Genomic DNA, 26,942 nt, shown 5'->3' on the forward strand with positions numbered 1-26,942 from the left:
TACTCCACCTCAGCACATGTGTTTTTATTTCTGGATGATATAAAATAATAAACTTAAAAACCCAAACCAAACACCCTAGTGGCTCCCCTAAAGCAATGTGACCCCTCTTCCCACCCCGATAAATAGAGACTTCTGTCTGTCGGTCCACCCTCCACCCCCATAACCCTCTTTGCTATAGACATACTCTGGGTATATATTACTCTACTCGGCAATAGACATCTCCCGAAAATAGAATTCCAGCCCTGCCACCTGACTCTACTTGAGCCCCATGTGCCTGGGGATACCCCCCTCCCCCTGTTCAGACCACCCGCCACTGCAGCACGCTGGTGTCCTTGCCCCCTGTGGTCAGAGCCATGCTGTCATCCCACAGGAAGGCCACATTGGTCACGTGGCTGCTGTGTCCGCCGTATTTGTGGCTGAGGGCCTGTGATGGGGAAAGAAGGAGGTCATCTGGCTGGTTGGCTGCTGTATTTCCGTGCCCGGGCACAGAGTAGGTGCTCAAAAGAGTTCTTGCGTTAACAGGAGACAACAACCAAAGACTTCATAACGCAGATGCTCAGAGCTTTCACACTACAGACTCAGAAATTTATCGACTTTCCAGCGGAGAAAGGCCCTGGGGAGCATGCTGCTGCCCTCCTTGTACAGATGGGGATACTGAGATCTACTGAGGTCTGCAAAAGGGCTGCCTCGACCTTTTTTTTTTTTTTTTTTTTTTGGCTGCACCCAAGGCATGCAGAAATTTCTGGGCCGGGGATCAAACCTGCACCAGAGCAGCGACCATGCCAGATCCTCAACCCACTGTGCCACCAGGGAATTCCTGGGCTGCCTTAATCTTGCCCCTGGTGCTGCTTGTCACCTCCACCCTGCCAGCCCCCCACAGGGACTCACTCGAGGCTGACAGCAGGGGTAGCTAAACAGGTGGACTTTGCCAAAGTCATCAGCTGAAGCCAGCAACTTTCCATCGTGCGAGCGGGCCACGGCGTTGATGTCGGTACCATCCGCTCCCTCGGACCAGATCCCTGGAGGCAAGATTAGGGGTGGGTGGGGATAAGATATCAGCTGGGGCCAGGGACCCCCCCCAAGGCAAGAAGGTGCCAGCCCCAGCCCCAGCCCCAGCCCCAGCCCCCCTGCCTTCCTCTCACCTAACCTGTCTTTAGGCATGGATACGAGTCGGAATAATGTTTTGGAAACCTGTATCTGATTCTATCCACTGCTCAAAACCCTGCCACAGCCCAGGCTTCTCACCATGACCCCCAGGTTCTGCCTGGCCTGGTCCCCCACACAGTACCAGCCTTGTCCTCACCAGGGCTTCCCTTGAACTCAGCCGTGATCCAGTCATCCCAACTTCTTACATTTCTCCAAAGGCCAAGCCCTGGCACCCCTGGGCTTTTATGCCTCTGCCTAGAGACTGCTTTCCTTCCTCACCACCCTGGAATGTAACACCTCGTCCTGCAGGTCCATTTGGATGTCCCTTCCTCCGGGAAGCCCTCCCTGACGCCCTCCCAGCTGGAGCTAGGTGTCTCCTCTGGACTTCCTTGTCCCAGCTCCGTCTTCTCTGGCTTGTCTGGGGACAAGGCCATCTCCTCCACTGGACTGTGAGACCTATGGGGGCAGGGGCAGGGCTGCCATGGTCACCACTGTGTCTCAGCACTGCTTGGCACAGAGGTGCTCAGGGAGCATGTGCTGAATGAATGGGTGGCTGGGACATCGGCCACGCTGACCTCTCTGGGCCAGGTGCCGCCACCCATTTGGTCGCATTTCATTACTGCTGCAAGGCACCTCACCCCGCCCTTTCCTGTTACACAAATAGTGCTCCTGGCACATGTAAAGGAATGGTTCCCCTGGAAATAATAAGAGACTATGAAAACCACCAGTCAGGGATGCTTCTTGGAACTCCTGTCCTTAGCAAGATTTTCCCCTTTCCAGAACTTACCGAACACGCCAAAGCCCAGGATGCAAGTAGCTGTGGCCCATTCCACGTTCCTTACAGCATCTGCAGTGGTGATCTGCTTACAGGTAGTGGGATCCCCTGGGGCAGAAAATAGGGGGAGGTGTTCAGAGCAGAAAGAACTCCTGACTTAACTCATCAATTTCACAGACAGTGGGCACTGAGGTCCAAGACAGGAGGCTAAGGTCCCCGGGCTTATTCTGCCTCTCCAGATTGGCTGAGGGGGCTAGATCCTCAGGGCACTGATATCTCAAGGCCAGGGGTTTCCACTTAGAGACCTGTACCCCACTCATCCAGCCAGGAAGGGGAGGAATTGGTGAAACCAGAAGCCAGGAGACCAGGCAGTCAGATCGGCCCCTGAAAACACCAGCCGAAAGAGAGGGACCTGAAGCCCCAGCCTTCCCTCCCAGAACCGAGAGAAGTCTATGCAAGTCGCAGACGCAACAGAGAGGCTGAAGGAGGAACGCCTTTGTATTTCGGATGACTCACAGTACAGAATCTCGTAGTCCCCAGAGTTGGTGACAAAGCAGCTGCTGTCCTGAGCCCAATCCAAGTGGGTGATAAAACTGGAATGGCCCTGTGGGGGAGGGAAGGGACTGAGTTAGAGCTGGACGGGGCAGGATGAGACCTGGATGGGTGGAAGGCAAAATACAGAGATAGGGTGAAACACAGGGGGTCTAGAGGAAAGGTACACAGGCCTTTGGGAAGTGAGGGCGGGGCCAGACTACTATAGGCGGAGCCGGACTTGATGGGCGGGGCTAGACAAAAAGGGCTTTAGGACACACGGGGAGTTTAGAACAAGTGGGCAGAGCTAGACACAGAGGGGCAGGCTTCGAGTGCAAGGGGCTGGGCTACACAGAGGGTGTGCTCCAAACGTGAGGGGCGGGGCTACACGAAGGGGCGGGCTTAAAACAGAGGATAAATGTCTGGGCAGGGCTAAGGTTCCTGGATGTGATCAGGGCAGTCAGTTGAGAGTTGCAGCTGTGCTCCCTTAAGGTAGAAAATTGGTTAATTCTGCCCCCCCCAATGGGGTGGCGGCATGGGCTGGGGGCCACTGCCCACTCACCGAGCACTTGCCCAGGCGGCTGACCTTGCGGCCGCCCTGGTCCACCGTGTACACGTACACCAAGTTGTCGTGGGAGCCCACGGCCAGGTACGCCCCGTCTGGGGGAGGGGGAGGGGGCTATGAGGAGGCACCCAGGCCCTAACCCCTCCTCTCTCAGACTCAGCCCCCCACTATCCCAGACTCCGCATAGTCCCAAGCTCCACCCCTTCCCCCGCCAGTAACTGGCAGCCTCAGTTCCCAGGCTTTGCCTCTCTAGGGTTCCTGGCCCGCCCCTGACCTGGAGAGAAGCTGACCACTGAGATCTGTTCATTCCCATCTGTATGGATGGCCACCAGGTCGTGGGTCTCCGTGTCCAGCAGCAGCCATCTGCAAGGAAAAGGCATAGTTGGGGGAGAAGGGGTTAGCTGATCTGGCAGAGAGGGTGGCACTCTGTGGGGCCTGAGGGAGGGACCCCAGAAAAGAACTGGGAGAGAGGGGATTCCCGTTGTAGTGCAGGGAAAATGAATCTGACTAGGAACCATGAGGGTGCGAGTTCGGTCCCTGGCCTCGCTCAGCGGGTTAAGGATCTGGCGTTGCCGTGAGCTGTGGTGTAGGCCGGCAGCTGTAGCTCCGATTTCACCCCTAGCCTGGGAACCTCCATTTGCCACAGGTACAGCCCTAAAAAGCAAAAAAAAAAAAAAAAAGATTTGGGGGAAGAGGTTGACTCCAGAGAAATGTGGGGCGATCAGAACCTGGTTAAACAATTTGTACCCAATTAACTTTCTCTAGGCTTTGGGGCAGTAGCGGAATGGGGCTGATCAAGGGACAGTTCCTGGGGAGAACAGAGAAGCCCCTCCCCAAATGCCCAGCTCAGCTTTACCTTCCAGTCACCGTGCCGACGGCCAGGACGGAGCCAGTGGGGTGGAAGCCAGCAGAGCGGGCAGGGTCCTGAGGAGGGAGAAAAGAGGCAGGGCTGAGAGCTGGGGTCCCCCAACCCTGTGGCCCACACTTCCCCAGCCTCAGAGCCCAACTCTCAGCCTGGCAAGAGGGCCCTCACCTACCCGCTGCTGCAGATACCCTGGAATCCACTCTCTTTTCCTTTAACGTGTCAGCTCAGACAGAGCACGTTCCTCCTGTTACTGCTGACTCTCAAACCTTCTTTTCTTTCTTTCTTTCTAGGGCCACACCCATGGCATATGGAGGTTCCCAGGCTAGGGGTCAAATCAGAGCTGTAGCCGTAGGCCACAGCCACAGCAATGCAGGATCCAAGCCGCATCTGTGACCTACACCACAGCTCATGGTAATGCCGGATCCTTGACCCACTGAGCGAGGCCAGGGATCGAACTTGTGTCCTCATGGATGCTAGTCAGATTTGTTAACCACTGAGCCATGACAAGAACTCCTCAAACCCTTTTCACTCCTGTTCTAAACTGCCACAGCTTTATTCATTGAAATGATTTCCTTATGGAATGTTCGACAAGGGATATTGCTAGGACAAAGGGTATCCATATTTTTAAGACCTTTGACATATAATGCCAATTTGCTTCCATAAAATAATATTACCGCATCCCCGGGCATGCCTGAGTGCCTGTATCCCCACATCTTTAGCCAACATCAGCCCTAGACATATCATTTAAAAATCTGGGGTTGGGGGGAGGCATTTGGTTGATTTGCAGGCAAAAGCCCATAGAATGGTAGGCTGGGAAAGCCAGATGGCCCGCAGGGAGTGCTCAATGAAGCTCAGCTATGATTGTAACGGTCAAGTGACCTTACCTTTCTGAGCCTGTTTCCAGGTGGGGGTCTGTCAACCCTACTGCCTTATGGAGGTTGGGGGGAGAAGTTAAAAAATGATGTGGACTGCCTGCTTGCGTCTCTCACAAACACCTTATTATTATTATTATTATTTTTTGCTTTTTAGGGCCACATCCTCGGCGTATGTTCCCAGGCTAGGGATCCAGTTGGAGCTGTAGCTGCCGGCCTACGCCACAGCCACAGCAACACGGGATCCAAGCCACGTCTGCGACCTACACCACAGCTCATGGCAACGCCAGATCCTTCATGCACTGAGTGAGGCCAGGGATAGAACCCGAATCCTCATGGATACTGGTTGGATTCGTTACCACTGAGCCACGACAGGAACTCCCAAGCATCCTATCTTAATAAATCTATTTCTTGCCTAAAAAAAAAAAAAAATACTCTGAGGGAGCTTGTTATAAACTGCAGATTTTGGGGACCAAAAAATAAAGAGGCTGGGTGCGGATTCTGTTGACGCACTGATCCTGACACACTGGGCGAGGTGGGCCAGGTAGGATGAAGTGTCAGGGCCCCATCCTCTTACCTCGATGATCCTACTCCACAGGGGCTGGTGGGACTCTGCACTCCACAGATGCACCAGCTTATCCTGCCCGCACGTCACAAACTGTGCCCGGCTGGGGTGCGTGGCCAGGCCCCACAGCTCTTCCACGTGGCCCTGGCGAAAAGGAGAGGACAGCATGGAGACCACCAGTCCAGGCCTTTCCTCCCCATCCCCCTCCCGCAATGTCTGATGCCAGAAAGAAACGCTGGACCAGCCCCAGCAACACATCTTGCTCCACACGTAACTCAGGGAAGACCCCTTCCCCATGCATCCGAAGGCGGCTGCAGCTGAGCCAGTGTGGGGCTTGAGGCCGTCCCTCTGCCCAGGCCTCTGCTTTCCCGTGTGCACAACAGGAAGCAAGAGATGTGGTGGGTAGGAGCTTGACCCTGGAGGTCAGATGACGCCCAGAAGGCTGTGGGAATCCATGAGCATTCTCAGCTGGTGAGTCTGACTGCAGCTCTTACTGACGGTGGCAGTCGCCTGGGCAGGTGACTTTTCCTTGGAGCCTCAATTTACTCTTCTGGAAAATGGGGCCAATCCCTGTGTGTCTCATGGTGTTATCCTCCTCGCTCAGATCAGGGACAGAAGGTGTATGAGGCTGGTACAAAACGCTCTCAAAGTGGAGCTGGCTGACTGTTCTGGAAACGAGAGCCACAGGGAGCGGGGGGTGGGGTGGGGGGGGATCTAAATGCAGCTGCACGGGCAGAGGCTCCTTGCCTGTCCGCTTGCATCTCTCACAAGCATCCTATCTTAATAAATCTATTCCTTGCCTATCACTTTGTCTCTCGCTGAATTCCTTCTGCATGGAGGCAGGAAGAACCTGACCCTCGGTGAGTCCAGACACTGGAAGGAAGGAGGACCACCAGAACCAGTCCTGGGGCCACTAAACACCAGCTTTGAGAAACAGTGCAGACTTGCCTCCACCCTGATCCTTGTCCGTGGCCCTATGTCCACTCTACAAACTATAAAAACACCTCCTAATTTTTCCCAAAGGAGGAACAATCTTTATAGCATTAGTCTGCTGTGGCCTCCTTTGCCTGGCAAAGCAATAAAGCTATCCTTTTCTCCTTCACCCCCACCAAATAAATCAGTAATACAAATAAAAAATAAATGCAGCGGTATGGATCTCGGCTACCTTGTAAGAGGGAAAATGTATGTAGAGAGAGAAGGAAGGGGGCCAGTGAACAAGGCCAAGACCGTTTTTCTTTTTAGGGCCGCACCTGCGGCACATGGAAGTTCCCAGGCTAGGGGTCGAATCAGAGCTGCAGCTGCCGGCCTATACCACAGCCATGGCAACGCAGGGTCCAAGCCGCATCTGTGACCTACACCACAGCTCATGGCAATGCCAGATCCTTAATCCACTGAGCGAGGCCAGGGATCAAACCAGCATCCTCATGGACACTAGTCGAGTTCTTAACCTGCTGAGCCACAATGGGAACTCCCTGATTTTTTTAAAAACTGAAGTAAAGTTGATTTACAATGTGTTAATTTCTGCTGTAGGATAAAGTATACAGAATACATATATATACTCAGTAGGTCCGTGTTTCTAAATGGGTTTTGGGTTTGTTTGTTTGTTTTTGCTGTGCCTGTGGCATGTGGAAGGAAGTTCCCAGACCAGGGATCAAGCCCGGGCCGTAGCAGTGACCCCAGCGGCTGCTGTGACAGCAGCTGGATGCTTAACCTGCTGCTCCACGTGGGAACTCCTCTAGGTGGGATTTTAAATTGGCGTGGGGTAGGGCTCTAGCACACTGAGAGGGAAGAGTGGGCATTTGAGCAACTCTAGAGGCTCTTTCTAGATCCTCGGAGCTGGGGACCCGGGAGTTGTGTGGCTCAGGGCATATGTAGTCTGTGTGACAACCTGCCTGGGTACCTAGCAACAGAAATGGACACCGCCCAGATCAGAAGGGCAGGGGGCAGCCTAGCTGGAGCAGGGTCGTGGGGACCCTCTGCAGTGCTACCAGTTAACCCACGGCCAGACCATGGAGTATTCAGGGGTGGGGTTATGGGTCCAGAGCAGGTAAGGGGAAGGTGGGTGGTGTTTACCAGGCCAGAGGGAAAGGGTTGGGGCAGAGGGGTGAGGAGAAGCGCGAGTGGGAGGAGAGGTGGGATGGAAGGTCCAGAGAGAGGAGAGGTGGCAGGGGCAGGTGCAGAAGAGAAGCTCACCTGGACAAGCAGCGAAAACCCGGTGTGGACAGAGCCCTGCAGGATGGAGTTGCGCGTGGTCCCCACATAGAGCGTGTCTCCCCGGCCCTCTGCGACCGTGCGCACGGGGCCGAAGTCCTCCGGGACCTGTGTGCGCAAGGAGGGGTGGGGCAGGCAGATGAGTGTGCAACACACGCCAGCGTGAGGGTGGGGAGACGAGCTGGGGGAGGAGGCTCTAGTATTAGGAGCCCTAGTGGGGTCGGGGGAGGTCTCCTCACTGTCATATGAGCCTCTCCCCCTCCTCACCTCCACCTCCTGCAGCTTGCTGTAGTCGGAACCCCAGACGACCACCCGTCGATCGCGGCCCCCTCCGGACACCAGCGTCCCGTCCCGCAGGGCGCAGAGCCCAAACACGCCGCCATCGTGGGCACCTAGCACCGCCTGAGTGATCCGGTTCCCACCTGCGGGGTAGGCCAGGGCCGGGTCAGCATGGGGAAGCTGCCCCATCTGACTCCAGAAAGCAGCTCAGACTCTCCATCCTATGACCAGCCATTCACGCGCCTTTTCTTCTACCCACCTTTCCAACCACCCGCCACCCATCTATTCAAACACCCTATCACCCATCCAATAAACCATGCGAAGTAACATCTACCCATCCACGCTTTGGTCCATTTCCCCAATCACCCACCCACCCATTCATCCGCTCACCTGCTCTGTCCATCCATCTAGGCACGGACCCATCCATTTAGCCATCCACTGACCCGTGCAGCCATCCACTCTCTTCCTTCCACCCCTCCGTCAATCCACCTGTCACCCATTCATTCACCTTCTCTCTTCTGACTACCCACTTGCCATCCTTCCATCCAAACATCCACCCATCGCCATCTTATTTCCTACCCATCTTTCCATCTATCCATCTTTCAACTCACTTGTCCATCTAACCATCGGTTCATCCATCCATTCAAGCCACGGTTATTAAAGTGGCATTTATTCTAAGGCTAGCCTCATGCTGGGTGATGCTGGGGACACACTGCTGATGAAGACAACTTCTGATCTTACCTTCATGGGGCTCACAGTCCAATTTCAGAGACAGACCTACTACCAGCCAGGGACAACCCAAGGTGGTTGGGGCTGGGATGCAGACAGCCAGAAGACAGTGGGACCCCATAGAGGGCACCTAGCCTGGTGGGTTGGGGAGGGCTTCCTGGAGGATGGGACAGCTGAGCAAGGCTCTGAAGGATGAGTAGGAGTTGGCCAGGACAACAGGGGGTAGAAAAGTGTCCCAGACAGAAGGAAGAACACGTGTAAAAGGCAGAGAGTACATGGACTGTTTAAGGAACTAAAAGAAATCTTGGAGTTCCTATTGTGGCTCAGTGGGTTTAGAACCCAACTAGTATCCATGAGGATGCTGGTTCAATCCCTGGCCTTTTTCAGTGAGTTAAGGATCTGGCTTTGCTGCAAGCTGCAGTATAGGCTGGGAGGCAGCTTGGATCTGGCATTGCTGTGGCTGTGGTGTAGGCCAGCAGCTGCAGCTCCGATTCGACCTCTAGCCTGGGAACTTCCATGTGCCACAGGTGCAGCCCTAAAAAGAAGAAAAAGAAAAGGAAATTGGATGTGATCAAGTATAACATACGAAGGACAAGAGAAGGTGGGCCAGGTCATGTGGGGTCTTGGAGACCCTGTATAAGTGGAACCATACAGTATTTATTCTTTCCTTTTTTTTTTTTTTTTGGTCATTTTAGGGCTGCACCCATGGAATATGGAGGTTCCCAGGCTAGGGGTTGAATTGGATCTACAGCTGCCGGCCAACACCACAGCCACAGCAACATCAGATCCAAGCCACGTCTGCAACCTACACCACAGCTCACGGCAATGCCAGATTCTTAACCCACGGAGCAAGGGCAGGGATCGAACCTGCAACCCCATCGTTCCTAGTCGGATTCGTTTCTGCTGCACCACGACGGGAACTCCCTATTCTTTTCCTTAATGAGGAACCTGGCCCTTGTCCCAAGGGAACTGAACTGAGGTAATGGAAGGGTTTAGCAGGGGACAGACAGGGTTGGATTTACATCTGGTTCAGAGAACAAGCTGAACTGGTGGAGACAAGACCGAAGGCCCAGAGACCAGGGAGGAGGCTGGGGCAGGGACTCAGTGGAGAGGAAAAGGGCAACTCCCTTCAATTCCATCCTCAGCCTCAGCCCTGGGGCCAGGTGTACATACGTCATTTTGTCCATTTATCTTTCTAACCACCCACCCACCCAACACCCTGCAGCCCCCCAGAGCCAGGCCAGTAGGGGAACTGGGGCCATGGAAACAAATTGGACCCAGTCTCTGCCATCAGAGAGCTTCGAGTCTGCTGGGAAAGACCCACTGCCAATTACGCTCATCTCAGCTGTCTCATCGCAAGAAAAGCTCAAGACAACCCTACGAGGGAGAGGGTGATAGCATATCCATTTTACAGATGAGGCAACTGAGTCTCGGAAGGGACTTGACTCTCTGAAGGCCACGCAGAGAAAACAAAGCACTGCTGAGACCTGAACGCAAGGCTGTCCAACTCCCAAGCCCACTCCCCCCCACCCCTGGCCATTACCCCTCCCTGAACTGAGAAGTTACTTCAGTCAGTGGATGAAGGAGTTATAAGGAAATGATTGCTACAAGAAGTGGTTCCATGAATGAATGAATGAACTCACTGATTCATCCACTCATTCACATCTTCATCTGTGGCTAACTAGTTACCCACTGCCTGGGACTAACACAGCCATCTATTCCGGGGACAAGCGTTTATTTCTTTAATTATCCTTCGACCTAAGAAACCACCTATTAAGTAGGACAGCATTTTCATCTACTCTTTCTTCTCTTCACTGACTGGGGCAACCCCTTCATTCATTCATTGCTCTGGACAAACCACCTCTCCATTCATCCATCCATCCATCCATCCACAGTTATGTTAACTCATTCATTTATTAAGCTCAGATTTGATCCCTACCGTGGGATTTGCAGAAGGGTGGGAAATTAGTGACAATTTCATGTAGGTGGGGATGCTGGAGCTAAGCCTTGATGGACGAGTTAGAACTGGACAGGTAAGGATTTAGCCTGTTGCATCATACATTCCACAGGAGCAGGGTCCGAGGAAGGGAGGCACAGCCAAAGGGAGACGGGGAGGACTGGGATGGGACCAAACAGGTGGGGTGACACTGACCTTTGCCCCAGACATAGAGGTTCCCCCCAGAGTCCCCGGTGACCACATCGCCACCCTCCAAAAAGGTCACACACAGCACGTACTTCGGTTTCTCGTGTTTCTACGGTGGGGAGAAGGGGAAGCCGTCAGAGGGTCACTGAAGCCCAGTGGCCTCCATCATCCGGGACCATGGTCCAGCGGATGTCCACATGCTTGAGGTGCGGCCCTTGCCTCTGTGGAGCTCCCCCATCTCCAGTCCACCTCCAGGGAGTGTCACACCCCCTAGAGTTTCTGACCATAATGTCTTTCCCGCCCGGATCCCCTCCTCCCTCCTCCCCGACTCTGTCCTCAGTTTCCCTGCCATCTTCCCCTTTGTCTGCCCCGCTCCTCTGCCCCCACCTTCTGTCTGCCTCTAGGTCCCTCTCCCTGCCTTCCCCCGCCCTCCTCTCAGTACCTCCATTTCTTTTCTTTTTCTGTCTTTTTAGGGCCACACCCACGGCAAGTGGGAAGTTCCCAGGCTGGGGTCAAGTCGGGGCTGTAGCTGCCGGCCTACACCACAGCCACGCCAGATCCAAGCTGCATCCACCACCTACACGGCAGCTTGAGGCAATGCTGGATCCTCAACCCACTGAGCGAGGCCAGGGATCGAACCCGAATCCTCATGGATACTAGTCATGGATACTAGTGGGGTCCTTAACCCGCTGAGCCACAAAGGCAGCTCAGTTCCTGTTTCATTTCCACCTGTGCCTTGTTTTCTCAAGATCTTCCCTTTTGGGGGCAGAAGCCCCAACTCTCACCAAAGGCGGGGGGGTGGGATGGCTATCAGAGGGGCGCCTGCATCTTCTCTCCCAGGCCCTCTGCTTCCTGCTGTTTCTCTGTCTTTCTTGGCCTGTCAGCCTCTAACTTTTCTGTTTATCCAGAACCCTGATAATCTCAGCAACCCATTTGTTAAGCATCCACTGTCTGCTGGGAATTGCTAGACTCTCTCTCTCTCTCTCTCTCTCTCTTTTTTTTTTTTTGCCCAATTTTGGCCACCCCTTGGCATATGGAGTTTCCTCGCCAGGGATCCAAGGCTCAGTTGTGACCTAAGCCGAAGCTGCAGCAATGCCAGATTCTTAATCCAACATGCTGGGCTGGGGATCGAACCTGCATCCCAGCACTCCTAAGATGCCACCAATCCCACTGAGACACAGTGGGAACTCCAGGAGCTGCTAGACTCATCATCTCATTGAATCCTCCCAACTTCAGAGTGTAAAGGAGGATCTACCCCTTGTGTGGATAAGGAAACTGAGGCTGCAGCAGGCACTATCTCAGCATCCCCAGAAACTCCAGCCTCTGGGGTGTCCCCGCCAGCCTGTCCCAGTACCGCTAGCACTCACCTCAAAGAGGCCCTGCCGCTTGCTCAGGCTACCCCCCTCCAGGCTCCAGAAGTAGATGTGGGACTTTCCACAGGTGATGAGCACGGAGGGGTCTGTGGGGTGGAAGGTGGCTACCAGCACAGCCTCGTTGGAGCACTTTAGGGGGTGGGGGAGATTCTGAATGAGGACCTCAAAGCCACCGGGACCACCGCACCCACCCCATGAAGGACTGCCCTATACGGCTGTGTGGGTTGTGTACTGCACACCCAACTTGCCTGGATCTCTCCTATATAGACAAACTAAAGTACAGGCAGCAGGACCAGCCAGTGAAGAACTGCTGCTTCCTTCATCAACATATCAGCAGACAGGTGCAGAGCCTTTACTCTGCCCCAAACACTGTGCTAAGCACTTTACATCCATCGACTCGTTTAACCCCACAGCACCCTGTGCCTCCCATTACAGATGACGAAGTTAGGCTCAGAGAGGGGAAGTCACTTGCTTAAGCACACACAGCCAGGTAAGAGCTGTGTTCAGAATCAACTCCCTGAGAGCCTAGCCTCTCCACTCCTTCTCCTTTCCTCAAACCATGGGCCCCAATTCTAGGGCTCCTGTCCCCAGTCCAGAACGGCTACGCGACCTTGGACGAGCAGCTCTCCCCTCTACGGTGTCTCAGGTTCCGCATCTTTAAAATAGGCTGCAGCCCAGAGATGCAAGTCAAGGTCCGTCTGGACATCTCAGGACTGTAGAGTCGCAGCCGCCTTGTACCCATCCTCCGGTTGGGCCTAGTTCTCCCACCCCACATCTCAACATCACAGGCAAATTTCCCCTACAAGGAAGAGGCTACCATTACGCCCATTTCACAGATGAGGCAATTGAGGCTCAGAGCTGTCCCGAAGTCACACAGCCAGCAAGTGGCAAGGTCAGGACTTGAACATGAGTCTATCTGATTCTAGGCTCATTGATGCTGAGATCTGGCCAGTACCACAGGGGCAGCCCCAGGAAATGGGGTGAGAAGGGTTTCCTCACCTTGGCATCCACTGTCTTGGTCTCCTTGGCCCAGTCCCACACAGACAGCATGTGGTCGTTGGATTCATCTACTGCACAGAGCAGGTTGCCCCCATTCTAGGAAGAGGGGAGAGGAGAGAGGGAGGAGAAGGTGGGTCAGGATCCATTTCCCCCCGCCCCTCCATCCCAACACCTTGCCCACTGGGACATCAGCCACTCAGGCCTGTTTTAAGATTTTCAAAGGCCCTGGTCCAAGTCATATGAGACATATTAAGATACACTGCCCTGTAAACCAGCTATAACAGAAAAAATAAAAATCGTTTAAAAAATAAATAAATAACAATAAAATAAAATACACACTCCATCCAGGGCCACACAGATTTTAAAGGCTGTTTATAAGTTTCCTTTTGGAGTGACTGCTCCCTAAGGAATTCATCTAATTACCCCTCAGCTACAATTTCTCTGCAACCAGCACGCCAGCAGGATTCCTCACTGGCATTTTCACGTGGCACGACCTCTATGGTTTTGAAGTTAACCAGTTAATGCAATTGGTACAATGCGCTCTGTTACACCTTTAGTTGAGCGTAGGTCAGTTTGGATTTTGCAAAGGTTTTCTTTCCCTGCACTTGGGCAACAAAATAGCTTTATTTTTCCAAAGTGCCTCCTTAGGTCTCAGAAAACCTGTGAGGCTCTTCAACTGTCTGTGGGAGGACTGGTTGTTTTTTATTCCCTGACACACTGCAGCCAATACTTTGGCAAAATAGGATAAAAATAGAAAATATGATTTAAAAAAAAAAATCTCACCAATCACACACTTGGATGTTGTGGGAATGTTGAATTGCTCTACAAATTCCTAAAGGCTTACTCTCGATTTCTGTGCTTATCTTCCAGGGGCCCGCAAACACCCAGTTAGGATGGTACTAGGAGCAAGACTGCGCTAGGGGATGCCTAAGGGATAAAGACTGTCAGAATGAAAAGCGGTGTGAAAAATAACGCAAAAAGCACTACCTGATCTACCAAGGGCCACTGAGGAGTCTGCCTGGGGGCAATTAAGGCATAGGGTCCCCTTATAAAAGCTAACAGAGCAGGCCTGCAAAAGGGCAAATGTGGGTGCAGAGCCTACAAGGCCAAGAGTTTGGCCAGGGGGCGTGGCCAGCACCTGTGACATCATGATAAAGGCGTGGCCTCCATCCCTAATGGGCACCAGGGGCGGTCTGAAGGCGGGGCGATAAGACTTACGGATTTGGAAAAACCCACGCAGCACACAGCTCTGTCAAACACCCCCAGGCCCAGCACGTGTAAGGTGGAGAGGGAAACGGAGTCCCAGATGCGCACATGGGGTGGCAGTGGCTGCAGGAAAGAGAGAGGCTGGTTACCTCGGGACCCCAGCTCCCTGACCACCCCACACCCCGGCCATCTCCAGGTCCTGCCCGCTCCACTCTGTTACCTTCCCCTCCTTGGTGGTGCCCGCCACCTGTCCAGTGGCAATGGTGACCATGTCAGGGTGGACAGCCAGGCTGAGCAGAGAGGGGGCAGAAGGACAAGGTTCAGTAAGAGGGAGGGGACTCACGGCAGCCCTGTACCCCTCCGGCAACAGGCCTCGGTCCTGATGCCTGACTGTTCTTTCCCAAGGCTGATTGAATGAGTTATTTAGTCAATAAACATTGATTTCGTTCTTCAGTAGCAAGAAGGGGAGGGAGACTCTCTGGGAAGCCTGGCTCAGAAGCGAGGCTCAGACCTGGGGTCTTAACTCAAGCCTGTACCACAAATGGCCAGGAGAACACATCCATCTCAAGGGGCTGCTACCGCGGGGCCCCAACACTGCACGACTATCTGGGGTGCCCACGAGAAGTGAGAAATCCAGGCACTGTCATTTGAAGTATCGATAGTCAATCCACTTTCTTTTTCTTTTTTTTTTCTTCTTTTTTTGGCATAGAGTTCCCTGGCGAGGGATCAAACCTGCATCCCAGCACTCCGAGACACTGCCTGTCCCATTGCACCACAGGAGGAGCTCCTTTTTTTTTTTTTTTCTGTGGTCACACCCACAGCATATAGAAGTTCCCAGGCTAGGGCTCGAATCAGAGCTACAGCTGCTGGCCTACACCACAGCCACAGCAAAACAGCATCCAAGCCATGTCTATGACCTACACCACAGCTCGTGGCAACGTCAGAACCTTAACCCACTGAGCAAGGCCGGGGATCGAACCTGCAACCTCATGGTTTCTAGTGGGATTCGTTTCTAATGCGCCACGGGAACTTCAGGAACTCCATTTTTTTTTTTTTTAATCAACTTTTTTTTCACCCGGAATTCAGCAAAGGCCTGGGGCCCGCCCACTTCCTGAGCAGGAGCTACTGCGAAGCCTCCTCCCAGGCCTCACCACTTGATGTCGTCATTGTGTCCCAGGTAGTGCCGCTGCCTCTGCTCCTCCACGCTGTAGAGCACAGCCACGGAGGCCACGAAGTACACTATCTCCCCCGTGGGCAGCAGGTAAAGGTTGGCGCGGCAGTCTCGGCCACGGTAGCCATAGCTGGAGACGCCCGGGGGCTGGTTAAGGAAACTGTTCGGCATTGCGTGTGCCAACTAACACACTAAGGGCATCCAAGCTAGGTTGTCCTGTTTCCCCTCTTATCTCTGGGGGGGAACTGAACGATGGTACCCTCCCCTAAATATTAACGCCTGAAAACTGTGACTGTGACCTTACTTGGAAAAGGAGTCTTTGCAGATGCAATTAAGGATCTCAAGATGAGATCATCCTGTATTATCTGGATAGGCCCTAAATCCAGAGACAAGTGTCCAATTTTTATTTTTATTTTTGGCTGTGCCTGCAGTGTGCCAAAGCTCCCAGGTTAAGGATCAAACCCATGCCACAGCAGTGACACCAGGTCCTTAACTGCTAGACCACCAGGAAACTCCCCAAAGACAAGTAGTGTCCTCATAAGAGAGAAGAAAAGACACAGAGTGGGAGAAGGCCCGTGTGAAGAGAGACTGGAGTGACAGAGCTATCAGCCAGAGAATCCCAAGGTTTACCAGCAGCCACCAAAAGCTAGGAGACAGACCCAGAACAAATTCTCGCCCAGAGCCTCTGCAGGGAGCATGGCCCTGCTGACACCCTGGATGAGGATTTTTGGCCTCTGGGGCTGCACCCACAGCAATCGGAATTTCCCAGGCTAGGGGTCGAATCAGAGCTGTAGCTGCTGGCCTCCCCCACAGCCACAGCAACGCAGGATCTGAGCTGAGTCTGTGACCTACACCACACGTCACGGCAATGCCAGATCCTTAAACCACTGAGCAAGGCTAGGGATCGAACCCACATTCTCTTGGATATTAGTTGGGCTTGTTACCATTGAGCCATAACAGCAACTCCATGTGGTCAATTTGTTAAGTGCCCCTATTGCTCAGTCAGACTATGAGTTCCACAGAGGCCAAGACTGGGCTGTTTTGCTCACTTTCTTTTTTTTTTTTTTTTTTTTTGGCTGTTCCTATGGCATTCGAAAGTTCCTGGACCAGGGATCAAACCTGCGTCACAGCAGTGACCCGAGCCGCAGCAGTGACAATGCCAGATCCTCAACCCCTAGGCCACAAGAGAACTCCTGTTTTGTTCACTTCTATTAACTCCTCCTCTGAGAAGCCTGCCTTGACTGCAGGCTGGGTTAGCTGCCCTCTTTGGCTTCCTCCATCCAGGCCCTGCCAGTCTGTGTTATCACTGTCCCCACACTGGACTGTGAGCCCAGGAGGATAAGCAGATACTGATGTGGGGAATGTTGGATTCCAGACTTTAGCCTCAGAACCTTCAGAACACATTTGAATGAAGGTCAGTGTGTGTATTCCAACTGCACAGAAACTGCTCTCAACCCTGCATCCATTTTAGGGCTGCGGAATGAGGCCCGCATTAACTTGTGCTGTCTCAGCTGCTTTTCTTCTGATGCTCCCTTAAGCCCAGCTTGACCTGATAGCTCGATATTCTTGCATTCTCGTATTTCCAGCTGCCTGGGCTCCAACATTCCTGCCTCCTCCAGAGCTCAGCAGGCTAAGAGAAGAGGACAAGGATTGGATCCCTTGCATGCTGACCCAGCCCCGGTGCACTTTTTAGAAAAAGCCTGAGGAGTTTCCGTTGGGGCTCAGTGCAAACGAACCCAACTAGCATCCATGAGGAGGCAGGTTCGATTCCTGGCCCTGCTCAGTGGGTTAAGGATCTGATATTGCCGTAAGCTGTGGTGTACGTCACAGACATGGACCGGATCCTGTGTTGCTGTGGTATAGGCTGGCAGCTGCCGCTCCAATTGGACCCCTAGCCTGGGAACTTCCATATGCCGTGAGGGCAGCCCTATAAAGACAAATATATATATATATATATGTTTATATTCTCATTCTACAAAAGAAAGGAAGCATAATACTCAGTATATTTATACTTGAAAGAACGCTGAATGATGCTTGGCACATAAGAGCTCAGGAATGATTCATTATTATTTCACTCATTCCCTATTTATGGGACACATATTAGGAGCTCAGGACCTTAGTACGTTGTTTCACACCCCTATGAACCTGAGTGCCTGGCACCCATCTTTTTTTCTTTTTTTCGGGGGGGGGGGGGGAGCTTGCCCACAGCATGCAGAAGTTCCCAGGCCAAGGATCGAACACACGTCACAGCAGTAACCAGAGCCAAAGCAGTGACAACGCCTGGATCCTTAACCCGCTGAGCCACCAAGGAAATGCATGACAACCATCCTTCAGAAGAGGCAACTGAGGCACAGAAAGACAACATGACCCATCCAGGGTCACGCAGGCAGCCAGGGGCTGGGCTGGGGTTTCAACCCATTTCTGCCAGGCTCCAAAGACCGGGTTTTTAACCATTACCGACTTCTACTGTTTCTCAAAAATGCCAAGGTCACTCTGGCGTCAAATCCACTGGATCCACCATGCCCTCTGTCTGGAATGCTGTTTTTCTAGTTCGTCCAAAGCTGACTCCTAAATGTTCAATTCTCAGCCCAAATGCCCTCTTCTCAGAGAAAGCCAATCACTCCTCTCATTTGAGTTTAGCTTTCTGTATTCTCATCATTTATTACTGAGTTGAAATTATCTTATTTATTGAATCACTGGCTTCTGTCTCGCCTCCTTTAGAAGGTGAGCTCCGTGGAACACAGCCTGCCTGTAGGAAGAGAACCTGACAGATGAAGGGCAATCAGCAAATAATTTGCTGCTTTAATAAGTCATAAAAGGTTACATCAGGAGTTCCCGTCGTGGCGCAGTGGTTAACGAATCCGACTAGGAACCATGAGGTTGCGGGTTCGGTCCCTGCCCTTGCTCAGTGGGTTAACGATCCGGCGTTGCCGTGAGCTGTGGTGTAGGTTGCAGACGCGGCTCGGATCCCGCGTTGCTGTGGCTCTGGCGTAGGCCAGTGGCTACAGCTCCGATTCAACCCCTAGCCTGGGAACCTCCATATGCCACGGGAGCGGCCCAAGAAATAGCAACAACAACAACAACAACAACAACAAAAAAAAGACCAAAAAAAAAAAAAAAGTTACATCAGAAGTTCCCTGGTGGCTCAGCAGGTAAAGGATCCAGCATTGTCACTGCTGTGGCTCAGGTCACTGCTGTGATGTGTGTTCAGTCCCTGGCCTGGGAAATTTCACATGTTGAGGGCCTGGGGGAAAAAAATGGCGATGTCAGCGAATGTGCCTTCCTCTGCCCCCTCCAGACTCCAGGCTCTTCCTGACCCCTTAAGCCACAAACGCCTGGGAAGCCCCACCTTCAGTACAAAGCCCCTCCCTCCAGCTTAAGTTCCACACCAGAAGGGCTTTTGTCCCTTCCGGCTGCGGGGGGGTGGTGGTGGGGGGGGTATGTAAGGAGTGGAAGGAAGAATAAAGCGAAAGGATACACCCAGTCCAGCTTGAGACGGCAGGAAGGCAGCTCGGAGCGTGTATCCAGGCTGTAGGTAGGCGCCAGCTCGTCTGGGATCAGCATGGGCACAGGGCGGCCCCTCAGAAACATTTTCACCGCGCCCTCCTCTGCCAGGACACCCCCATAAGTCAGGGGCTGCTGACATAAGTCCCCAACCCTACTCACTCTTCCTTTCATTTTTTTTTAAATTAATTTAAAAAAAAAAAATGGGGAGAATGAGGGCAGAGACAAAGGCCCAGCCAGTAGCCAGGTCTCCCGATCTCCAGCTCTGGCCCCTCACCCCAGCCAGCCCTAAGCAAAGCCCCTCCCATTTTCCCACTTACCCAGGCTGAAGATAACTTCTTTGGTTTTGCTGTCAGGAAAAAAGAAAAAAAAAGGCGGGGGAACCTTAATTAGCAGGCAAGTCAGAAAAGGGAAGAACCCACTCCCGGATGGAACCGCTCCAGAGGTCTCTGAAGAATACTGGGGGCCGAGTAAGGAGCGGAGCGCTGCCTCTCTGCAGGCCGTGTGCTTTGCTCGGTTGATCTTGCAGAGCCTAAGACACAGGCCCAGAGAGGCAGTGATCGCCAAAGGTCACACAGCACGAAGTGGCATGGACGCGATCCTGGAAGAGGGGAGTCACGAGGTACCGCTCCCTCCTAATCAGCAGGTTCTCCCAACGCTCCCCACCCCCAGGCCCAGAGCGCCCCAAACTTGAAGCAGCGAGAGAAGAGGCGAGGGTTTAAGGGGCGTGTCTCCACACTCTCTTTGCTGACGGAGAGAAATGATGCCCGCGGGTCTGGGTCCCAAAGAAAGGGGGGACATGGGATACAGTCCCCGGGAGCGCGAGGAGGGGGTGTGCGAGAGGGTCTCACCCAGCTCCAAAGCTACTCATGGCGGCGGCTGGCGGAGCTTCGGGGCCGGGGGTGGAGCCGCGACCGGCTCCGCCGCTTCCGGCCCTGGGAGGCGCCCGCGCGCCGCGCCCTGCCCCGCCCTCCGCTGCGGACCCCGAAGCCGGCGGGTCACATTGGATCTCAGGTCCCGGACTGCGGGGTCCTGATACTAGGCTCTTTTTGGGGGATGAGGGAGAGTGTTTTTTGAGAACATGGACTCAGGACGTGTCTGCCTGAGTTCAAATCCCCGCTCTGAAAATTCCTTAAATAAGCTGCCAAACTTCTGTCTCGGTCTCTTCACTTTTAAAATGGAGATAATAAAAGTACCTACGTTCCGGGTGGTTGCGAAGCTTCGTTAATTCACGTAAAGTGCCTTGAGTAGTGCCTGGATCATAGCTCTATGTATGTGTTTGCTGTTATTTCAGTGGGGTTGAACTGAGGGTTTTGGGGGTGGGTGTTTTTTGTTTGGTGGGTTGGTTGGTTGGTTTGGTTTTTCAGGGCCGCACCCGCACGCTAGGCGTCGAATCCGAGCTGCAGGAGCTGGCCTACGCCACAGCCTCAGCAACCCCAGATCAGAGCCGCGTTTGCGACCTACACCGAAGCTCAGGGCAACGGTAGCTCCTTGACCCACTGAGCTGGGCCAGGGATGGAACCCAAGGCCTCATGAATTCCAGTCGGGTTTGTTGCCGCTGAGCCACAACGGGAACTCCTGAACTGTGGTGTTTGACTCCAGTCCTGCCTTAGTCCGGCCCCCGCAGGCCCTGACCACGCCCACTGCATCGCTACTGTACCCTCAGGTTTTACACTTCCCGCCTCTGCGAAGCTGACCACGCCCAACATTCTGATCACACCCACCTCTCCAGATCCTGCCCCCGAGTGGATTCAGTCTCTTGATAATTGACAGCTCCTCAGGGACCCTTCTACCCGCCTCAAGTCAAACATTCAGACTGCGACCACTTTCACGTGACCCGGTTCCGGAGTTGAGCCTCTTCGGCTTACTGACCCCTCCAAGGTCTGTCCCTGCCCAAGCTTCAAACTACGCCCATTTCCACCTGGCAGCGCCCCAGGCTCCTCTCCTCTCAGCTTCTTGCTTCGGACTCCATTGCACCTAGTCTCAGCCCGTTACCCCCACCCCACGCTCTGATTCAGCCTAAGCTAACCCTCTGGCAGAGCCCTCAAATTCCAATCACGCCCCTCCCTCTGATTACCCCATTTCCTGCAGGAACTCCTCTGAGGGTTACGCCCTGGCTGCATCCCTGAGATTCGATAAGGACTCCCACTGTACCTTACCAGCCACGCCCACAAGCCTAGCTCCTCCCTAACTTCTACTCTGGCCCACCCAAGACACCCTGACCGTCCACGCCTCGTGTGTTCTAGTCCAGCCCTTTAATGATTTCATCACGCCCCTCAATGATGGCTCCGCCTCCCCATGCCTTCCACTTTGACCGGGCTGTCTCTAGATTGGCTCCTCCGAGCCACCGGCATTGTTTCCGCTTTCTGAACTGAAAGACCTCACTTTAGGTTATCACCTCGTGGCCTGGGCATCGCCCTAAATTCCCCATCCTTTTCCAAACCTAACTGAGGTCCTGACCCCGCCCTTTGCGGCACGACTCCGCCGCGGACACTTACCCTTCCTTTTTGGCGCTACAATTGCTGCTAGAGGATGTGGTGCGGCTGCGGGGGTCCTCGCGGCGCACTGAGGCGAGGCGCTCTGGTGACAAGTAGCGGCGGGCACTGAGAATAGAGAGCACACAGTTAGGGGCAGAGCCTGTGAGGCCAGCAGGAGAGTGCTAGAGGCCAGCAGGGACTTCCTGAGACCTTCCACTGCAGGTGTCCAGGCACATCAGTCCATCATTCTCCGCCTAAACAGCCTCCAAGGTCTTGGAGGAGGCTGGGGATGCCAGGCTCCGTGACTTACCTGCGCCCGGAGGTCGCCTCCTTTTTGGGGGAGGATGGGGAAGTGGCATAGCCGCCCACTCGCCGTGGGGGTCCCGCGCCATTGAGGGGCGTCCTGGTGGGAAGGCCTTTCAAGAGCTGACACACTAGGGAGACGGAGTTAGAGAAAAGAAGGGCTGAGTGTAAGGTCCAGGCCCCAACCCCTCCCCATCTCACCCCTCCAGTCTACTGAAGATACCCGAGGCTGTGGTGCCTAGGCGCGGAGGCGCGCGGCCCTTGGGGGTGCTCCGCGCTCGCAGCGCAGCACCTTGCTCTTCGCATGCCCGCAGGCGACGCAGCGCGTCAGCCAGCGCCGCCTTTAAGACAGCCAGCTCGTCTTCCTGCAGTTGCAGCCGCTGCTCCAGCGCCGACACGCGGTCGTCCACCTCCATCCCGCTTGTGCCCGACAAATTGTCATCTGGAAAGCAGGGGAGCGCTGGCTGCAGGGGCCACCCAGGAACTCTAAAGCCCGAGATGAGGTGTCCCTCCTGGCTTCCCGGTCTAACCTGGGCCGGCCACGCCCCCTTCCCCTCCCGCAACCTCGGGCTGGGACGCTTGGATGGGAGCCAAAAAAGAGGGCTCTGAGAGGGGAAGGAAATCCCCATTGCTCTCAGCCCTTGTCCCCAAACATCTCTCTCTGCCGCAGCGCCCTGGAGGTGTGACCTTAGGGAAGTCCCTTCCTCTCTAACCTTCTAAGAGTCTATGAATCGAGAGCCTCTCGACTCTGGTTTTAAGATTGTATGACTAAGATGATGAATACATATGAGTGATTAGCAACATTTTAAGGATGACACCAACTTTTTTCCTGACGACATTTTGTAGTGACTAACATTCTCGAATTGCTCCCCAATATTCTTTGACGGATGGCAATATTTTATCGCAGATACTAACGTTCCTTCTCCATATCAAAAACTTTCCAAGCCAAAAGGGTCCTACCTGTTCCCTCCCCTTCCTATGCTCTCCTCACTAAAGTGTTTGGCCCCCAGGAGTTCTGGTCGTCGTGGCTCAGAGGTACGGAACACGACTAGTATCCATGAGGACGCGGGTTCCATCCCTGGCCTGGCTCGGTTGGTTAAGGATCCCGCGTTGCCATGAGCTGTGGTGTAGATTAAAGACGCGGCTCCGATCCAGCGTTGCTGTGGCTGCGGGGGTAGGCCTGCATTCGACTCCTAGCCTGGGAACTTCCATATGCCGTTAGTACGGCGCAAAAAGACAAATAATAACAATTTTTATAAAGTGTTCGACCCTGGAGCCTGCTACAAGGACAGGGTTTCAGCGGCCCCTGGCGGCAGATTTGCGAGGTGCAGGCAGCACATCAAAGACCCGAGACCCATGGAAGGAAGATAACCCCGGAGATCTGACACTCAAACTCTCTCCCCCAAACGGAGCTTTCCCCCTGTTTCCCTTCCTTATTTTCCCTAATTTATTTAGCTTCTGTACCCCACGCCCCTGATTCCAGGCCTGGGGTGTAGCCAAATAACTCCTCCTCCATCTCCCGCCGCCTCGCGCCCCCCACCCCCCCGCACATTTTCCCGAAGTGGGAGGAGCAGAGGACCAGGGTGGTCCCCACCTTTCCCAGACCACGCATACCCAGACTCATTGCTGGCAGTAACTGAGGAAGACCTGGCTCCGAGTTGATGGGAAGTAAAGGTGGTAGCATTAACGGGAACAGGGCATGGAGGCACCTGCCATCCCGTGTCCGTAGGCCGCCCCGCCCTGCCGCTGGGCTCCGCAGTGCAGCCGTCTGTCCCTCCCCCTCACCCCGCGGCCCAATCGTCTGCCCGGCCCTGCCTGCCCTGCCCCCCACACAGTGCCTCTCTGGTCCGGTGCCTGGACCTGCATTAGAAGGTGGGGGCCTCTGGGGATCCGAGGGAGAGAGCCAGACATCAGGACTCGGAACTTATAAGAGGAGTAATCTCAGGGTACTGTTGCGAAAAAGGAAACTGAATCGGAGGTTGGGGGAGTGCGTAGAGACTCCCCAGAGGTCACACAGCCACGAGGTGAAGTACAGGAGGGTACAATCACGTCGATGTGCCAAGACCCCTCTTAGCTACTATTAATAATACTACCCCAAAGTGAGATCTGATATAGGGAGCTTACATGTGGCAGGCGCTCTTCTTGCAAAACGTTTAACACCTTACCTGGCTCTTCTATGTGCTCAGTAAATCTGGAATATAATTAACTGCTACTATGGTACCCAGGACACCCAGTAACTCTAGTAGCTGTGGTGTTTTACCCATTTTAGGAGGAGAGAAGTTGGAAGGGGACTGAGGCCCAGAGAGATGAAATTACTGGTGCATGGACACACAGCCTTTCAGCAGTAAAACATGTACCTGACCCAGGCTTAGGCACCTGTTAGCCTGCCCATGAGAGGGCAGAGGAGGACAAAATGAGCATTCCGGTCCTCTGCTAACTCCAGTGGTCCCTGACACTGGGGTGCGTACCCAGGGGAATAAGCCTGCAAATGCAAGACAGCTCTTCTCAGGGACCCCCTGAGTGAAATAGAGAAGCTTTCTCCTTGGCCCTTCAGCACCCATCCAGAGAGCCAGCCGCATTCTGAGGCCTTGGCCTGCCCACCCCCCACCCACATTGACTCAGGTCCTCAGCTCCCTCCTGACCATTCCCAGCCCTTTTGCCCAGAATCCGGCCCCCACTTCCCACTTCTCCTCCCGTCCCTCCTCCCCTCTGCCTCCAGCTCCCCTCACATGGGCCTGACACCCACAGTGGCCCTTCTTGCATCACACCCATTTGTTAGGGAGAAGGGGTGAGTCCTAATGGGTGGGATGGGCGGGGCCTGAGGATTTGGGGGCTATAGCAGAGGCAAAGTCCTCTGGTCATCCTTCCTGGTCCCACACCCAGCCCACAAGCCAACACTAAATGCCACTCTCCCCCTAATGTGTCCCTCTGCCAGGGAGAAGGGGGAGGGTCCCAGAGCAATGAGAGGGGATAGGGAGGGCAGAGTTCCAGACCTTCAGGCCTCTCCTCCTTCAACCCCAGTCTCCCGGAGGTTCTGCCCCTTCTCCCGGTTCAGCCACCTCCGAAAAAGGGGAGGGCCAAAGAGCGTGGAGGACAGGGATCAGGGCTTTGGGGATCAGGGACTTTGCTCTGGGGTCAGGGTCCTGCTGGGGAGAAAGGAGAATCTTCAGCAAGCGGCAAGGATGGGGATTTGGAAGAAGGTTGGGGCAAGAGGCGATAGGTCGAGCCCTGGGCGGGGCCAGGGTTGGAACTGAGGAGGGGTCTCACCGTTGCAGTACTGAAGCAGCGAGGATGTGTCGTAAAGGCCGCAGAAGGCCGGGCCGCGCTCCGCCATCACCCCGCCACAGCCACTGCCGGCCCCCCCGGCCCCAGCTCGGGCCCGGTCTTCCCCCCCAGGCCCTGCCTCCCGTTGCCATAGCAACGCCCTTCGTTCCAGCATCCCGGGCTTTGCCCGCCCGGCGGCATCAGGCGGCCGGCGCCGGGCCTGGCACCGGGGTCATCCCCCAGGATGCCCAGAAAGGGGGGATCGGGACACCTCCTGCCAGGCCCCCCAACACAATCCTCAGGCCGGGATTGGTTGAGCTGAGATCCCCCTCGGTACTGTCTGGTCCCGCCCACAACAGGCGCGTATTCTCTCTAGACCCCTTCCTCGCCTGTTCAGGACCAATGAGAACCTGTCGCGCAGGCCCCTCAGCCAACAGGGATGCAGAAGGATTGGAAGGGGCAGGGCCTTCTCTGCTTTTCAGCCTGAAGCGTAGCCCCTGGCTTTTAGAGGAAGCTAAGGTGGGAGAAGACACTTCCATATTTGCCCAAACCTCCCTCATCTTTTTCTGGATTTTCGAAAAATCCCCCTTGCAAGACGAGAGCCCGACCCTAAAGCCTCAAATCCACCTAGATATCCACTAGCTCCGCCCTGGAACTCTTATTCAAGCCTATTTCTTAGAGCTCTTGTTTATTCTATCTGTACCCGCCCCCGGGGTGCTAAGCTCCACCCCCAGAATCCCGCCGGGAGCTAAAGTTCCATTCCCGCCCCCAGAGCCTTTGGCACCGCCCCCTAAGCATCTCAGGAGGATGGTACTTAGTCCAGCAGCCTTGACCCGGCCTCCGGATAGAATTGGCTCGACCCCTGGAGTTTAGATCCCTCCCCCCAAGTCTCTTAGTCCCTCCTTAACCTTTCCTTCCACTTCTTTATCCGCAGCCCCAGACCATTAGCTCCTCCCTTACAGCCTTCATCTTCCACAACCTTATTATCCAGTCCGGGTTTTGACGCAGGCACAGCTGTGATGCCTGGCCGGCTGGCGGTGTCAGTCGGAGCTGTCTCGGAAGCTGGAGGAAGAGGGGAGGGTACAAAACCTGACAATGGATTTAAAGAATACTGGACCACCTTCCCCAAGTCCCCACTGAAGCTCAACCCCTAGAAGTGACCCAGACCGTGCTTTATAGGCAGGAGCCCAAAGCAGAAAAGACTTGCCTTTGACACAGGCAGACCTTGGAAGCCCAGGGCTTTGAAACCAGATTGACCTGGGTTTGAATCCTGACTCCACCACTTTCTGGTTGTGACCCTGAACCTGTTTCCACATCCGGAAAGTGTGAGGTCATATCGTTTAACAGTGTTTACTGGGAGTTCCGTTGTGGCTCAGCAGGTTAAGAACCAGACTAGTATCCATCAAGATGCAGGTTCAATCCCTGGCCTCGCTCAGTGGGAGCATTGCCACATGCTGTGGTGTAGGTCACAGATGTGGCTCATACCTGACCTTGCTGTGGCTGTGGCATAGGCCTGCGGCCATGGCTCCCATTGGACCCCCTAGCTGGGAACTTCCATGTGCCTCAGGTGCAGCCCTAAAAAGACAAAAAAAAAAAAAAAAAAAAGTTTACTGAGTGCCTCGTATGTGCCAAACTCTGTTCTAGGTCCTGGAGTGTCAGTAGCAAGTCAGCCCCAGAGTATTCTCTCATGGACCTTGCAGTTGGTACAGATGGTAAACCAAAACAGACAAAACAAATAACACCAGCTAACACTTATGGAGCACTGCTATGTGCCAAGCGCTTAGTTGTCTTCACCACAAGCCCTATTTTCATCACCATTCTACAGATGAAGAAATAGGCACGGAGCCAGTAAGATAATTTCAGCCCTTGGCATTACAGAGATAAGGCGAGTGATATGGTGAAAGATGAGAGGATGAGGCAATTTAGGGAGACCGGGGTCACTGAGGAAGTGACATTTGAGCTGA

At 54.1% G+C, this 26,942-nt stretch overlaps 1 protein-coding gene and 1 non-coding gene across 7 annotated transcripts; both read right to left on the minus strand.

The window, feature by feature from the left end:
• On the minus strand, nucleotides 1-25,275 carry EML2 (EMAP like 2). Of its 6 annotated transcripts, XM_021094572.2 has the most exons (23): nucleotides 24,982-25,084; nucleotides 24,708-24,857; nucleotides 21,938-22,156; nucleotides 21,722-21,845; nucleotides 21,433-21,537; nucleotides 19,255-19,283; nucleotides 18,909-19,038; nucleotides 15,411-15,560; nucleotides 14,480-14,549; nucleotides 14,272-14,382; nucleotides 13,054-13,149; nucleotides 12,049-12,183; nucleotides 10,691-10,790; nucleotides 7,798-7,952; nucleotides 7,513-7,638; nucleotides 5,332-5,463; nucleotides 3,874-3,941; nucleotides 3,292-3,380; nucleotides 3,015-3,112; nucleotides 2,438-2,525; nucleotides 1,934-2,029; nucleotides 889-1,019; nucleotides 1-424 (listed from the first exon to the last, which is right to left on the minus strand). In XM_021094572.2, the coding sequence occupies exons 3-23, from the start codon at nucleotides 22,128-22,130 to the stop codon at nucleotides 299-301; spliced, it is 2,352 nt and encodes a 783-aa protein (XP_020950231.1). In that variant the 5' UTR covers nucleotides 22,131-22,156; nucleotides 24,708-24,857; nucleotides 24,982-25,084; the 3' UTR covers nucleotides 1-298. The 6 variants fall into 6 exon arrangements, 5 of the variants coding, with proteins under 5 accessions (XP_020950231.1, XP_020950230.1, XP_084817282.1 ...); XM_021094571.2 differs by lacking the exon at nucleotides 24,708-24,857 and having other exon boundaries at nucleotides 24,982-25,275; XM_084961156.1 differs by lacking the exon at nucleotides 24,708-24,857 and having other exon boundaries at nucleotides 21,938-22,178; nucleotides 24,982-25,275.
• On the minus strand, nucleotides 19,420-19,491 carry MIR330 (microRNA mir-330). Its single transcript, NR_162173.1, has one exon. It is a non-coding gene; the product is annotated as a microRNA mir-330 (primary transcript).
• Nucleotides 25,276-26,942: the final 1,667 nt, after the last annotated feature.

The sequence above is a fragment of the Sus scrofa genome, chromosome 6 (genome assembly GCF_054392235.1).
Source record: "Sus scrofa isolate SSC_HxYL_T2T_F1_AM1 chromosome 6, Sscrofa_HxYL_maternal_Yorkshire_Landrace_v2.0, whole genome shotgun sequence".
Lineage (NCBI taxonomy): Eukaryota > Metazoa > Chordata > Mammalia > Artiodactyla > Suidae > Sus > Sus scrofa.

Bases quoted from the DNA above. Each gene is read 5' to 3' on its own strand.
- EML2 (XM_021094571.2), bottom strand. From the start codon at position 25,153: ATGCTGGAACGAAGGGCGTTGCTATGGCAACGGGAGGCAGGGCCTGGG. The intron at 15,561-18,908 runs GTATCCTTTCGC...GGGCGTCTCCAG, and splicing joins CGTCTCAAGCTGGACTGGGT to CTATGGCTACCGTGGCCGAG. The intron at 3,381-3,873 runs GTAAAGCTGAGC...TTTTCCTTGCAG, and splicing joins GTCGGCACGGTGACTGGAAG to ATGGCTGCTGCTGGACACGG.